Here is a 15,082-nt window from a genome sequence, read left to right as displayed (position 1 = left end):
TCCTTAGAACACATGCGTTACAATATGATGTCCCTAGAACACATGAGTTACATTATGATGTCCCTAGAACACATGAGTTACAATATGATGTCCTTAGAACACATGAGTTACAATATGATGTCCCTAGAACACATGTTACAATATGATGTTCCTAGAAAACATGAGTAACAATATGATGTCCATAGAACACATGAGTTACATTATGATGTCCCTAGAACACATGCGATATGAGTTACAATATGATATTCCTAGAACACATAAGTTACAATATGATGTTCCTAGAACACATGAGTTATAATATGATGTCCACAGAACACATGAGTTACAATATGATGTCCTTAGAACACATTAAGTTACAATATGATGACCCTAGAACACATGAGTTACAATATGATGACCCTAGAACACATGAGTTACAATATGATGTCCCTAGAACACATGCGATATGAGTTACAATATGATATTTCTAGAACACATGAGTTACAATATGATGTCCACAGAACACGTGATTTACAAGTTACAATATGTTGTTCCTAGAACACATGAGTTACAATATGATGTCCCTAGAACACATGAGATACGAGTTACATTATGATGTTCCTAGAACACATGAGTTACAATATGATGTCCTTAGAACACATGAGATACGAGTTACACTATGATATTCCTAGAACACATGAGTTACAATATGATGTCCTTAGAACACATGAGTTACAATATGATGTCCCTAGAACACATGAGTTACAATATGATGTTCCTAGAAGACATGAGTAACAATATGATGTCCCTAGAACACATGAGTTACAATATGATGTTCCTAGAACACATGAGTTACAATATGATGTTCCTAGAACACATGAAGTTACAATATGATGTTCCTAGAACACATGAGTTACAATATGATGTTCCTAGAACACATGAGTTACAATATGATGTCCCTAGAACACCTGAGTTAAAATATGATGTCCACAGAACACATGAGTTACGAGTTACAATATGATGTCCCTAGAACACATGAGTTACAATATGATGTCCCTAGAACACATGAGTTACAATATGATGTTCCTAGAACACATGAGTTACAATATGATGTTCCTAGAACACATGAAGTTACAATATGATGTTCCTAGAACACATGCGATATGAGTTACAATATGATATTTCTAGAACACATGAGTTACAATATGATGTCCACAGAACACATGAGTTACGAGTTACAATATGATGTCCCTAGAACACATGCGATATGAGTTACAATATGATATTCCTATAACACATGAGTTACAATATGATGTTCCTAGAACACATGAGTTACAATATGATGTCCCTAGAACACATGAGTTACAATATGATGTCCCTAGAACACATGCGATATGAGTTACAATATGATATTCCTAGAACACATGAGTTACAATATGATGTCCTTAGAACACATGCGTTACAATATGATGTCCCTAGAACACATGAGTTACATTATGATGTCCCTAGAACACATGAGTTACAATATGATGTCCTTAGAACACATGAGTTACAATATGATGTCCCTAGAACACATGTTACAATATGATGTTCCTAGAAAACATGAGTAACAATATGATGTCCCTAGAACACATGAGTTACATTATGATGTCCCTAGAACACATGCGATATGAGTTACAATATGATATTCCTAGAACACATAAGTTACAATATGATGTTCCTAGAACACATGAGTTATAATATGATGTCCACAGAACACATGAGTTACAATATGATGTCCTTAGAACACATTAAGTTACAATATGATGACCCTAGAACACATGAGTTACAATATGATGACCCTAGAACACATGAGTTACAATATGATGTCCCTAGAACACATGAGTTACAATATGATGTCCCTAGAACACATGCGATATGAGTTACAATATGATATTTCTAGAACACATGCGTTACAATATGATGTCCCTAGAACACATGAGTTACATTATGATGTCCCTAGAACACATGAGTTACAATATGATGTCCTTAGAACACATGAGTTACAATATGATGTCCCTAGAACACATGTTACAATATGATGTTCCTAGAAAACATGAGTAACAATATGATGTCCCTAGAACACATGAGTTACATTATGATGTCCCTAGAACACATGCGATATGAGTTACAATATGATATTCCTAGAACACATAAGTTACAATATGATGTCCACAGAACACATGAGTTACAATATGATGTCCTTAGAACACATTAAGTTACAATATGATGACCCTAGAACACATGAGTTACAATATGATGACCCTAGAACACATGAGTTACAATATGATGTCCCTAGAACACATGAGTTACAATATGATGTCCCTAGAACACATGCGATATGAGTTACAATATGATATTTCTAGAACACATGAGTTACAATATGATGTCCACAGAACACGTGATTTACAAGTTACAATATGTTGTTCCTAGAACACATGAGTTACAATATGATGTCCCTAGAACACATGAGATACGAGTTACATTATGATGTTCCTAGAACACATGAGTTACAATATGATGTCCTTAGAACACATGAGATACGAGTTACACTATGATATTCCTAGAACACATGAGTTACAATATGATGTCCTTAGAACACATGAGTTACAATATGATGTCCCTAGAACACATGAGTTACAATATGATGTTCCTAGAAGACATGAGTAACAATATGATGTCCCTAGAACACATGAGTTACAATATGATGTTCCTAGAACACATGAGTTACAATATGATGTTCCTAGAACACATGAAGTTACAATATGATGTTCCTAGAACACATGAGTTACAATATGATGTTCCTAGAACACATGAGTTACAATATGATGTCCCTAGAACACCTGAGTTAAAATATGATGTCCACAGAACACATGAGTTACGAGTTACAATATGATGTCCCTAGAACACATGAGTTACAATATGATGTCCCTAGAACACATGAGTTACAATATGATGTTCCTAGAACACATGAGTTACAATATGATGTTCCTAGAACACATGAAGTTACAATATGATGTTCCTAGAACACATGCGATATGAGTTACAATATGATATTTCTAGAACACATGAGTTACAATATGATGTCCACAGAACACATGAGTTACGAGTTACAATATGATGTCCCTAGAACACATGCGATATGAGTTACAATATGATATTCCTATAACACATGAGTTACAATATGATGTTCCTAGAACACATGAGTTACAATATGATGTCCCTAGAACACATGAATTACAATATGATGTCCCTAGAACACATGCGATATGAGTTACAATATGATATTCCTAGAACACATGAGTTACAATATGATGCTCCTAGAACACATGAGTTACAATATGATGTTCCTAGAACACATGAGTTACAATATGATGCTCCTAGAACACATGAGTTACAATATGATGTTCCTAGAACACATGAGTTACAATATGATGCTCCTAGAACACATGAGTTACAATATGATGTCCCTAGAACACATGCGATATGAGTTACAATATGATATTCCTAGAACACATGAGTTACAATATGATGTCCACAGAACACATGAGTTACGAGTTACAATATGTTGTTCCTAGAACACATGAGTTACAATATGATGCTCCTAGAACACGAGTTACAATATGATGTTCCTAGAACACATGAGTTACAATATGATGTTCCTAGAACACAGGAGTTACGAGTTACAATATGATATTCCTAGAACACATGAGTTACAATATGATATTCCTAGAACACATGAGATACGAGTTACAATATGATGTCCCTAGAACACATGAGATACGAGTTACAATATGATATTCCTAGAACACATGAGTTACAATATGATGTCCCTAGAACACATGAGTTACAATATGATGTCCCTAGAACACATGAGATACGAGTTACAATATGATATTCCTAGAACACATGAGTTACAATATGATGTCCCTAGAACACATGAGTTACAATATGATGTCCCTATTGCAACACATTTGAGATCACATGTGTTTTGATGCATATAGCAGTGATGAGATTACTGACCCTCTCTCCTCTCTGTCCAGCTATTCCAGGTGGTCCAAGGGTTCCAGGGATGCCCTGTGTCATGGACAGAGAGAGCAGTTCAAGGCACACGTTAGGTTAAAGGTTAGTTTAAAGCATTAGGGATGTCCTCGGACACCAACAAACAAATTCCATGTGTTTACAATATTTTTGGATTGTCATCTCCACAAAATGAACCTACCACATTGCCAGGCAATCCACGGGTGCCCTGCGTACCCTGCAATCCTGGAGGACCCTGGAAGAGAAACAAGGCTTCATTCACAACTCATTCATATGTAGAAGTATTATCAAATACACAGCCTTAAGGACCCAAAACTTACAGGGTCTCCTTGTCTCCCAGTCTCTCCTTTAGGGCCGATGTCTCCTTTAGGGCCCTGAATTGAAGGGGAGAACAAACAAACTTGCCAGTCATTTAAGGATATGAAGGACGCTGAAATCATTCACTATAGTATGTCAAATTATGTCGAAGTTTGATTTTCTATTTTCCAATGGATGACACCTTATGTAGAGTCCTATACAATATACGGTGCACGGAATCCAGACATTAAAACGGAATTCAACAATATGTGTTTTATTATTGAGCTTAGCAGGGAATGAACTAAATGTATTGAAAAGTATTTCATTTGTCCGAGTTTATCATAAGACATGAATAGAATGCATCCGTGATTCGTATTTCCTGCAACTTTGTGAAGACGCTCTAGCCGTTACCGAGGAGGCTAGGGAAAACCGTCTTCTCAATGAAATGTTAACTACAAAGTATCCTATGCTTACCTGGCAGAAAGATATCATGATTATTTCATCAATTCAGGTTATTTGTTTTGAAAAGTCGACCGTCACTTGTGCAAAACCACCGCTAAACAAGAGCCTCTTGCTAGGTACCCACTTGAAATAAAGGGTAACTAGGCTCCAATGTTTCCCAGACCTAACAAATTGTCTCCTGGTGTGGTTTAAGCATTGTAGTGGACTTAAAAAATCAATTTTTGTTGTTTTTCTAACAAAACAGAATTAGGCAAAAATTAAATGGATTTTATAGTGCCCAACTTATGTTATTGTTACTACATGGGTTGTGAATAGGTGAGTGTCCAATTATAAATAACATTTGATTGACTGACTGACTGATTGATTAAACTCCTTACCTGTGCTCCAGCCAGTCCTTTAAAGCCTGGTTCACCAGGCAGTCCTCGTTGACCCTTCAGACAACAAACGGGTTAGTAACATCCCCAGAATTATGTTCAACATCAAACAAATGATACCGTATTTTGCTCTTTCGCAATGCCAGATGATTCCTTTAAAAACCAAACACACAGTGCCCACCCTAGTGGTGGAGTGCTGTCACTATGTTAGTACACATATAGAGAGCACTGTAAGTGCAGCATGGTTGATGTCCATTTGACTCTACCAAATAAAGGGGGCACTTGAATCGATTCACATCTCTTCTACCATCTAGTGGAGAGTTTGGAGCATTGCTGATTTTCCCAAAATGCAGCCTTATGTTACTCCTTTGGTAAAAGGCAAATTTTATTCTGAATAACTCACAATCTCTCCTGGATTCCCCTGCTCTCCCTTTTCTCCTCTCGCTCCAGGATTTCCCTATGGAGAAAGAAAAAGGATGAACGCATGTCCAAGTTGGGAAATCTAGCTGTATAGTAAAACATGTTGTGTAGTTTCTAGGACTGGCCACACACTGTTATTTTGTATCAACTAAACACCACGTAAAAAATGCCTATACATGCATTAGACCCGAAGAACATTTCTCACACAGAGCAGTGTCTACCAGCCAGGTCACACCAGATCGACTTCAGTATTCAACGTTTTTCCAGGTCCCCAGGATGTCAGGAAATGCCTTCAATACAGTCCACTGGGGGCTACGTGAGAGCCTATTACATCTAGTAGGCTAGCGGCCTTAAATCGCGCGCTCCAGCCCCTAACGATCGCTGATCCAATCCCAGTGTTAGACACTGGTTTAAATGTTTTATTTTCTGGTTTAACCGCCCCTGGACAAAAGTTGAATACTGAGTAAGTTGAAGTAAGACAGTGAGATCTTGTTGGTTTCTACAGTACTTACAGGCTCACCAGGCTCAGGGATAACATTGGCCACCTGAGAGAAAAACACAACAAAGAGAGAGAGACAAGTTATCCAACAAGCATCCTCAGATTGCAATGCACTTTTCCAATATGTTTTTTTGTTTGCTTAGTTGTACATGGATCATAAAAATAAAACAAATAATATATGCATGACACAAATATTATTCGGATAAAAGACATGTCAATTTTCACAGTTCGAATTTACTCCAATACATCGTGTCCTTCAATGAGGTTTATTACAGTGTCTTAATATGGTATTTTGCTCCATTGCTCCCTTGACTTTACTCACATTTCCTGGTATTCCTGGAGTTCCCTTGGGTCCTGTGTCACCCTGAGGCAACACACACACAGTGTGGGAATGTTAATTAGCTCATTACAACACACTAGTCCCCTGGTGGTAGTTAGTGAGACAAAGTGGAGAGGAAGTCTGTGACTAATACACCCTCTGGTACAAGCAGGAATTATCTTTCATGCAGCTAACATAGCTTTTATGCTAATAAGCATGCTTATCCAATCCCTCTTCAAACAAAACACAGTGTAGCAAGAATCTTTTTCACTGTTACTGACTGTCAATAACACGTTCTAGTAACAGTAAAGGTAAGAGATCGTACGGCATTTAAAGGATGTTGTGACCCACAGTAGCTAGCTGTTTACATGAGAGTCTTTGCAGATCTATCGTCTCATATCTCGGTCTTACCTTGTCACCTTTGTCACCCTTTGGCCCGAAAGAGCCATCTTGTCCCCTGTCACCCTAAAAAAAGAAAACACAAGACATAACAAGACCGTTGTACACAAGGAGATTTAGATGTGGGCTGCCGTTGGGCTGAAGCACACATTTCAGGAATGTGGCTTTAATGATGGCTATGAGATCAAACTTACCTGTCCTCCTTTCTCCCCTCTTGGTCCAACGACCCCTGGTTGTCCAGTTAAACCAACTGGTCCCTGTATAAAAAAACACACACACACACACACACACACACACACACACAGAGAGAAAGATTAAGAGCATGTGGGTTGAGTATGATGATTTAAGGTGATAGCCATGTATTATTGACTTACACTCTCTCCTCCAGGTCCTCTTGGCCCAGGTGTTCCTTCTTCACCCTATAGGAGTGACACATTCTGTCATCATGAGATCATACGATTCCTCAGACAATGCTTGACATTTCTGTAACACTGTCTATTAACCACCTTGCAATCAGCCGTTTGGATTCAAATGGGGAGCTGTAAGGAGCCATATGCAATAAGAAAATGTTAAGTCTATAAATGCACAGCAGTGGCAGTCAGTGCCGATGAGGTTGGACGATTTTTTTAATCAGCATGGCCTTATTTACATTACAGCATATTGGATGACTGTCATTCATATTCCGTTCACCCAGTTCAATGTAACAGCAATAGGTTTAGGCTTCTACGTGATACTCGAATTTTCCCTATACCCATCATGAGGTTGCTGCAACCTAGCCTATGAATGAAAGTTTACGACATATGTGAACACAAGTCGAGAGACAAAATTGAGGTGACACAGTGACACTTGCACACTCTTGCCTGCATCTAGCGGATATATCTAGCTATCCAACAGTTGCAAACGAGAGGTTCTATTGGACAAATGCAAGTATGTTTATCCCCGTTCCAAGCCAAACCTCTACACACAGCCTACATCGTTGTCACCATAGCTAAAGTAACTTCATAGTCAGCATAGCTAATAGAACTAACGCGCAGGTAAACCCGCTACAATCATGCAGTAACGTTACAGTGTAGTCAGTAAGCAGTTACACAGGTGGCAATACACTTGTAAAACCAAAAGCTTTGCTTGACTTGGAATAGTTCCAGTGTTCTGTTGGATAGTCATAGCCAGCTAGCTAATATAGCATCCCTCTATTTGAGCAGGGTGTTTTTTTGAGCAGGGTGTTTCAGTAGGCTAAACTAGCAAGCTCCATTTGAGCTATAGTATGGCATACACTATAGTATATATATTTCTCTCTTGCTTCTCCTTCATTTTAGAAGAAATGAATTTGTTCAAAACTGTTCAACTATTGTCTTTCTCTATCTTTGAGTCAACTACTCACCACATGTTTTGCACTACCGTGCTAGCTAGCTGTAGTTTATGCTTTCAATACTTGATTCATTCTCTGATAATTTGATTGGGTGGACAACATGTCAGTTCATGCTGCAAGAGCTCTGATAGGTTAGAAGACATCCTCTGGAAGTTGTCATAATTATTGTGTAAGTCTATGGAAGGGGATGAGAAACATGAGCCTCTGAGGTTTTGTATTGAAGTCAATGTACACAGAGGAGGAGGGAAGCTAGCTGTCCTCTGGCTACACCATGGTGCTACCCTACAGAGTGCTGTTGAGGCTACTGTAGACATTCATTGAAAAACAGTGTGTTTTTATCAATTATGTGGAGACGTGATTATATTTAGTATAGTTTTACCTAAAAAGGATAACTTTTTAATGTTTTACCATTTTTTTTTTTTGAATTCACTGAGGAAGATGGTCCTCCTCTGAGGAACCTCCACTGATGCACAGGTATATCTCAGGAGGTTTCTATCCAACTCCCTGAGTTGAAACACAATGCCATTAATTTAGTTTTGCTACCTCTTTTCCTATTTAACAATCCCTCCAGCTCAAGTGAAATGGATACTTTAAAAGTCACCTTTGTAGACTCCATATAAACTTTAGCCTGCTGCATGCATCACTTTTATGACGAGCCATTGATATGGCCAGGGTGTCCAGACATAGGTTGTATCTAAAATGGCGCCCTACTGTAATTCCTATGCAGTTCACTACTTTTGACCAGAGCTCCATGAAGTGCACTATTTAGGAAAAAGGTTACCATTTTGGACAAAGACAAAGAGTAGTATCACTGTACCTTAGGACCAGGTTTACCAGGGAAGCCATCCAATCCAGACTCTCCTCTAGGCCCCTATGGAGAGTAATGAAAAACACAGCTTTATACATTTATGGTATTGTATCAGATATTATCCCAACTAAAACATTACGTTGTCACAACATTGCAAATAGGTTGTGAAAGAAGGTTGGTCATGGCATTACCATGTGACAACAATCTGAGAACATAAACGTGCCAGTAGGGATAACACGCTGGCACACTGTCCTCCATGCCTTTGGAATGCTACATATTATTAGATGTTTCCTTACTGTTAGTAAGGAATAAAAACCTGAAACATTCAGTTGGTTAGGAAACATGAATCACTATTACTACTACACTGACCTTGTCTCCGTCATTTCCTGGAACTCCGTCCAGCCCATCGTTTCCAGGTAAACCCTTTCAACAATAAATATTATATAGGGATATGAGTACTTTGACAACTCAATGGTACATCAGTGAATCATATAACATGTCAACATGTAAAATGTAAATGTGAAAAAAAATACAGTAAACTTACAGCTTTGCCAGGCTCTCCTAGTTTCCCTGAAAATCCAATCTCACCAGGTAGACCCTAAGCAAAGGATATATATACATTTTAGCTTCCTATTATTTCATTTCCTCTATGAGCTTTTGGAATGACAGATGACAGTACATCTGCACTGTACAGCCTTCAATGTTGGTGCACAGAACTCACAGGAGGTCCAGTTTGTCCAGGGTTTCCTTGCCCTCCAGGAGGCCCCTGGGGACCCTGTAACGAGAGATGGCATCATCAATAAAGACTGTCATCAACCTCAGTCCAACAGGGAAGACATTCTAGGTTGGCCTGATATTCAGTCATAGCTCCAAGCTGTGGAAATATCAAGAGTTATTCCTGGTTGGCTAGTCACACAGTCAGGAAAAATTCCAGGCCCTCAGGCGCTAATTATTGCTTTTAAGAGCGATATGGAATCTAAATGAATTGATGTCATGTGAATGAGTTCCCGAAGTGGCAGAGCATATTTTCCCTCCAGTGGAAGTGTTTAGTGAAGCTAGTGTTGAGAGATCAGTAATGTCAGGTATGTGGTCCCTGTTGAGTAGTTAACATCAAGAAGAAAATGTTTTTCAATGAGCCAGAGCCTGATATAACAGCTGTGCTGATAACTGACACATACTGACACAGATCTTATGAAGCAGCGAGTCATGCTGTTACACACAGCCTTCATGTTCCAGCAGATTGTTTTGTCATGAAATACATCTGTAAATGGTCTGATACTGTAGGACACAATAAAGAGCACCTGCACTATATAGCACATAGACATGAAATAGGTTTCTTACAGGAGGTCCGGGTAGCCCATCGACACCAGGTAATCCACTTTCACCTTTCTTGCCCTGAAAAAGATAGACGCAAAATCAACCCTCATACATCAAAACATGTCACAATGGGAGAAAATAAACCTGTGCAGGAAAACATGTTTATTCACTTAGTACAATCAACCCTTTAAAACCTTTGTTGCTCTAGCTACTCCTGTATTCAACTCTCTCTCATTCTCTGGACTGTGATATACTGCCCTCTGCAGGACTGTTTAAGCTACAGCGTCATGGTTAACCTGAGACGGCCTTAGTGCCGTGACTGATATATGTAAAGGATGGGGGGTGGACAGTTATTTGAGGCTTGTCAGGGAAACAGTTGACTAATGATGGCTGTGGTGTGGACTGCGGTCTGTGTGAGGAACCAGGAGAGCACGGCCCTGTCCACCATGACAGCCCCATTATCACAGCAGACATCCCCTCAGTGACTTCACATCCTCAATACACCTACACACACACACTCAGACCATCCCACATCACACCGCGGCAGAGTTCACAGCAGCAGTAACAACAATACTGAGGTACAGTTAAGTGCTACAAGCCACAGCAGAACAGCCAAAAAGGATCAAGCTGTAACTAACTGTGTTGAACAGAACAGAGAGGACTAGGCCATGGGTATCCACAGTAAACAGGCTAGACTAAGCTCCAGTAGAGATAGCAGATACAAGGAGGAAACAGCAGGTAGGTAGCCTAGCAGTTAAGAGCGTTGGGCCAGTAACTGAAAGGTCGCTGGTAGCACTCCCCGAGCCGACTAGTGAAAAATCGGACAATGTGCCCTTGAGCAAGGCACTTAACCCTAATTGCTCCTGTAAGTCGCTCTGGATAAGAGTGTCTGCTAAATGACAGAACATGTAAATACTACAGAGATAGGGTGATGCCTTCTCCATACTGTACCAAATACAGTGACATCTCCACATCCATATGAGAAACATATCATTTTCTAAATGTATTGCCATCAGAGCCCTATGACAAAGGTACTCCTCAACACAATACAGTGACAGATCTTTTGTTATAGTTAGAAAACATCTCATTCCATCAACTGTGTGCTATCTAAACTCCAGCTGATGTTACATCCTACCGCTCGCTCCAGGAGGTCTGGCTCAGTCAGATTACCCAGCAAACCAAAATTGATTCTATAAACGTTCCCAAAACGTTCTAATAACACAAAAACTGTCCATTCCCAGAACCCATTTTGTTATTACATTACCTAGAAACCTAATAAGAACCTTGGGGGGTTCTACTAGCTATTGGATTTTGAATTTTAAGACACCTTGAAGTATCCCCCCAGAATTTATTTGTACATTTATTTAACCGTTTATTTTTGGTTCAGTGTCCATATATACTTTAGAAATGATATACTACAATTATTTTAAACTGGTACCGGGGACCTTCAGACAAGTCTTGTGAGGCCTGTGAGCATCCTAGTGCAAAAAAAAAACAACAGAGGGGACATATTAGTGTGTACCCCAAACTGTTCGATCGCTACGGACAGAAGTTGGCAGATCGGCTGTACCAACTTCAGACGAGACCCAAGACGCTTGTGGGGGTCGTAGAGCAAAACGGAGAGTCTCATCTTTCCACAGAGGGGTCATGCTATTTTGTAGGCCATTCAGACGCTACAGACAATTTTGAGAGAAGACCAAATTTCGGAATGTCTCATGGTCTGACAAACACCTCTCTATCTCTGTCACCTATCACTGCAGATGGAGATGTGCAACATAGACGTATGCATTGGATTGAGACGCATACCATGTAAAAAAAAAATGATATCTCTAGCTTAAACTAACAGATTTGAATGGGTTTGGACATTGACCTTCATGGGTTAAAACATTTTCTGGAGGATTTTCTTTTTTAAATCAAAAACATTATTTTTATGTTTTTGGGACGTTATTGTTATGTCATGCCAATAAAACAAATTGAATTGTTAGATAAAACCCTAAATACAATTGTTAGATAAAACCCTAAATACAATTGTTAGATAAAACCCTAAATACAATTGAATGGAAATGTTAGCTAATGTCTTGGGAATCTTCCCGGCTTGCTGGGTGGTCACTACAAGGCTTCCTGTCTCTGTTACAGCCTTCTGTAGTGTTTTGTGGTGTTCCTGGGGTAGGACTGTTGACAGGTCTGAAGCGGTGGATCTACTACTCATTGTAAGTCGCTCTGAATAAGTCTGCTAAATGACTAGAATGTACATACAGTGTACAGTATAGTGGAATGTGACTGTTGAAAGGTTTGACATATTGAAGGTACTTCAATATATAGGTGGTTCCACAACAACAGGAGGCAAGAGAGTAGCCAGCCGCTAAGCTGCTCATGAACCCATTAAACGGATCCAGAGATATGTGCAAAAAAGACCACACCGACAATGGCAATACAGAAAATGACGGTGTAAAGTTATCATAGGCCTTTTCTTGCCTAGAATAGAATATCCGTGTATTTATTGTTAGGATATCGACACGGATGTTAAGGTTCATAAACCTTTTACACCATCCCTGTTTCTACGAGACAGTTGACTTCCTAAACTGCCCCTGTAGAAAAACAAAGGGACGAATCTGACAGCAGTCCAACAGCTGTGTACTGCTGTAATACAGATTACTGTGTGCTGTCAACGTGCAGTCACTATGACTACAGGGCTTTGATACCGAGAGGCACGTTTTACTTTTGAGCACCATGTTGAGAAAGTTAGCTAAATGGTTTTGAGAATATGGGAGGAAACCTGTTTGTGCCACGCCTAAACCTCTTATGACTAAAGTACCAGTGAGGTCCGATGTAGGCCTACAGTATAACTGTAATCAAAAGCATGTAAATCCTATAGCAAAGGTTAAACTCTTACCCTTTGGCCAAACTCTCCAGGTTCGCCAGGTAAACCAAGTTGACCAGGTGCACCCTAGGGGAAAAAAGCACTTGTCATTTTTCTACCTCAGCTTTGACTGGTAAAGCTATAGAGCCAGTGGGCTTTTTTGTGTTTGTCTGTTATCTATACAGATAACATAATAGGGATAAAGATGAAGGTGGGGTCTACAGGGGAAGTAATAAATTGTGGTTCCTTACAGGGGGTCCTGGGGGGCCGTCAGGCCCTGGAGGGCCACGAGGTCCTGGAGGTCCCTGGAACACAGAACAGACAGAAAGACGTAACAGAGTCAGAGTCCATGAGAGACAGACATCACTTAATAACAATACACTGTACGTCACAGGAGCATTATACTGTCCATGTTACTGCAAACATTACTGTGTAGTAACTCAACCTCTGTGCAATCCAGTGTACTTTCCTTCATTAACCTTACATGACACAGGGTTATTCTACGGCAACAGATGGAGACTTAGTAATGCAGTTGATGGTGTTAAAGATACAGACCCATGCACAAAATACTGAACAGAAAAATATGAAGATAAAATGACTATATCCATGTACTCACATCCACTCCTTTCAAGCCCTCGCTTTGAACCTGTGTGGTTTAAATAACATTTTCAGTGTGTGTTTTTACAATCACTCTACGTTGTATCAGGTTGGCGTTGGCATCCATGCTAGTGGAGTATAGAGTACATGACGTTAAAAGACTTACCATATCCCCAGGCATTCCAGCAGAGCCCATCTCTCCCTGCAAGACAGTGAAACCAGACAGGAATTTAAAAAAAGGTTTTGAAAAGTCGTCTCTTTAAATCATTTGTGTGGTTTATGGGGTAGTATTTCAGATGGCAAATATACATTCATTTCAATGACAAGAGCAATAGTAGTTTCTGGTATGTAGTGTTATGCGAAGTTTAACTTTTCATACAGTGCTTGAGGTGTGTGTGTGTGTGTGTGTGTGTGTGTGTGTGTGTGTGTGTGTGTGTGTGTATGTGTGTGTGTGTGTGTGTGTGTGTGTGCTGGCGTGTGTGTGTGTGTGTGCGTGTGTAATCATAGACAGACAAGATTAATGTGTTATCATATCAGACAGATTAATGGGCCACCTTTGATGGTAAAAGAGGGGGATGATGGGAAAAGAGGTTGGAAAACAGAGGTTTGTCTGGAAAACACAGAGTGTAACTTAGGAATTCAGTCTGGCGAAAGATTTTGTAGATTTTTTAAAGGTTTACCTGCACTGATCGTACTATTATGTGAATGTTTTACCGGCTAATGCACTGATTGCGAGTCTCTCTGGATGAGACCTTCAGCCTATCAATCCTAAAATGATGCATAGCATATCAACTCTTGTTTCATGTGTTTTCTTGAGTGTTCTTTGAGGAAAGTTTTGTCCCGATTCACATATTGTATTGTTCATGATCATGTGTTGTATTACAGTGTTTGATAGAGAGAGGACCATACCTTTTCCCCTTTCACTCCAGCGGCTCCAGGTGCACCAGTCAGTCCTCCCAAACCCTAGACAGTAAATCAAAACAAAACAGCATTCTGAAATGAGCAGTTATTACCAGTGAAAGAAATATTCAGGTCTTTGTCTTCTGTAAAACATCGTTGTGCACCTACAGAACAGAAAATGACAACTCACATCTTTTCCAGGAACACCAGGTTTTCCAGGGAATCCGTCAATACCTTTGGCACCCTGTGAGGAAGAAAGGACAGTGTTCATTGTTGAATAGAAATGGTACAAGGTACATAAGAGATGAGATTCTAAAGTAACCTGCTATGACTAACAATAACCTTGCCACATCTTCCCAGCTGTACTGCATTCTATCTAAGACCTTGTTGTTTCATCACTTT

At 39.5% G+C, this 15,082-nt stretch overlaps 1 protein-coding gene across 2 annotated transcripts in view; it reads right to left on the bottom strand.

Annotated features, from left to right (window-relative positions):
* Positions 1-15,082, bottom strand: part of LOC110488195 (collagen alpha-1(XXII) chain) — a 73,010-nt gene that overhangs the window by 24,790 nt on the left and 33,138 nt on the right. For both annotated transcript variants that reach the window (XM_036970931.1, XM_036970932.1), the window contains 21 exons: positions 14,871-14,924; positions 14,690-14,743; positions 13,947-13,982; positions 13,800-13,829; positions 13,435-13,488; positions 13,217-13,270; positions 10,348-10,401; positions 9,728-9,781; positions 9,551-9,604; positions 9,376-9,429; positions 9,016-9,069; positions 7,204-7,248; positions 7,024-7,086; positions 6,842-6,895; positions 6,434-6,475; positions 6,125-6,157; positions 5,596-5,649; positions 5,196-5,249; positions 4,380-4,433; positions 4,241-4,294; positions 4,042-4,095 (listed from right to left, as the gene is read on the bottom strand). In XM_036970931.1, coding sequence (XP_036826826.1) covers positions 4,042-4,095; positions 4,241-4,294; positions 4,380-4,433; positions 5,196-5,249; positions 5,596-5,649; positions 6,125-6,157; positions 6,434-6,475; positions 6,842-6,895; positions 7,024-7,086; positions 7,204-7,248; positions 9,016-9,069; positions 9,376-9,429; positions 9,551-9,604; positions 9,728-9,781; positions 10,348-10,401; positions 13,217-13,270; positions 13,435-13,488; positions 13,800-13,829; positions 13,947-13,982; positions 14,690-14,743; positions 14,871-14,924 — 1,059 coding nt within the window. The remainder of the gene's footprint in view (positions 1-4,041; positions 4,096-4,240; positions 4,295-4,379; positions 4,434-5,195; positions 5,250-5,595; positions 5,650-6,124; positions 6,158-6,433; positions 6,476-6,841; positions 6,896-7,023; positions 7,087-7,203; positions 7,249-9,015; positions 9,070-9,375; positions 9,430-9,550; positions 9,605-9,727; positions 9,782-10,347; positions 10,402-13,216; positions 13,271-13,434; positions 13,489-13,799; positions 13,830-13,946; positions 13,983-14,689; positions 14,744-14,870; positions 14,925-15,082) is intronic.

This window comes from Oncorhynchus mykiss, chromosome 32 (genome assembly GCF_013265735.2).
Source record: "Oncorhynchus mykiss isolate Arlee chromosome 32, USDA_OmykA_1.1, whole genome shotgun sequence".
Classification (NCBI taxonomy): domain Eukaryota; kingdom Metazoa; phylum Chordata; class Actinopteri; order Salmoniformes; family Salmonidae; genus Oncorhynchus; species Oncorhynchus mykiss.
This window is presented reverse-complemented; position numbering and strand designations above follow the sequence as displayed.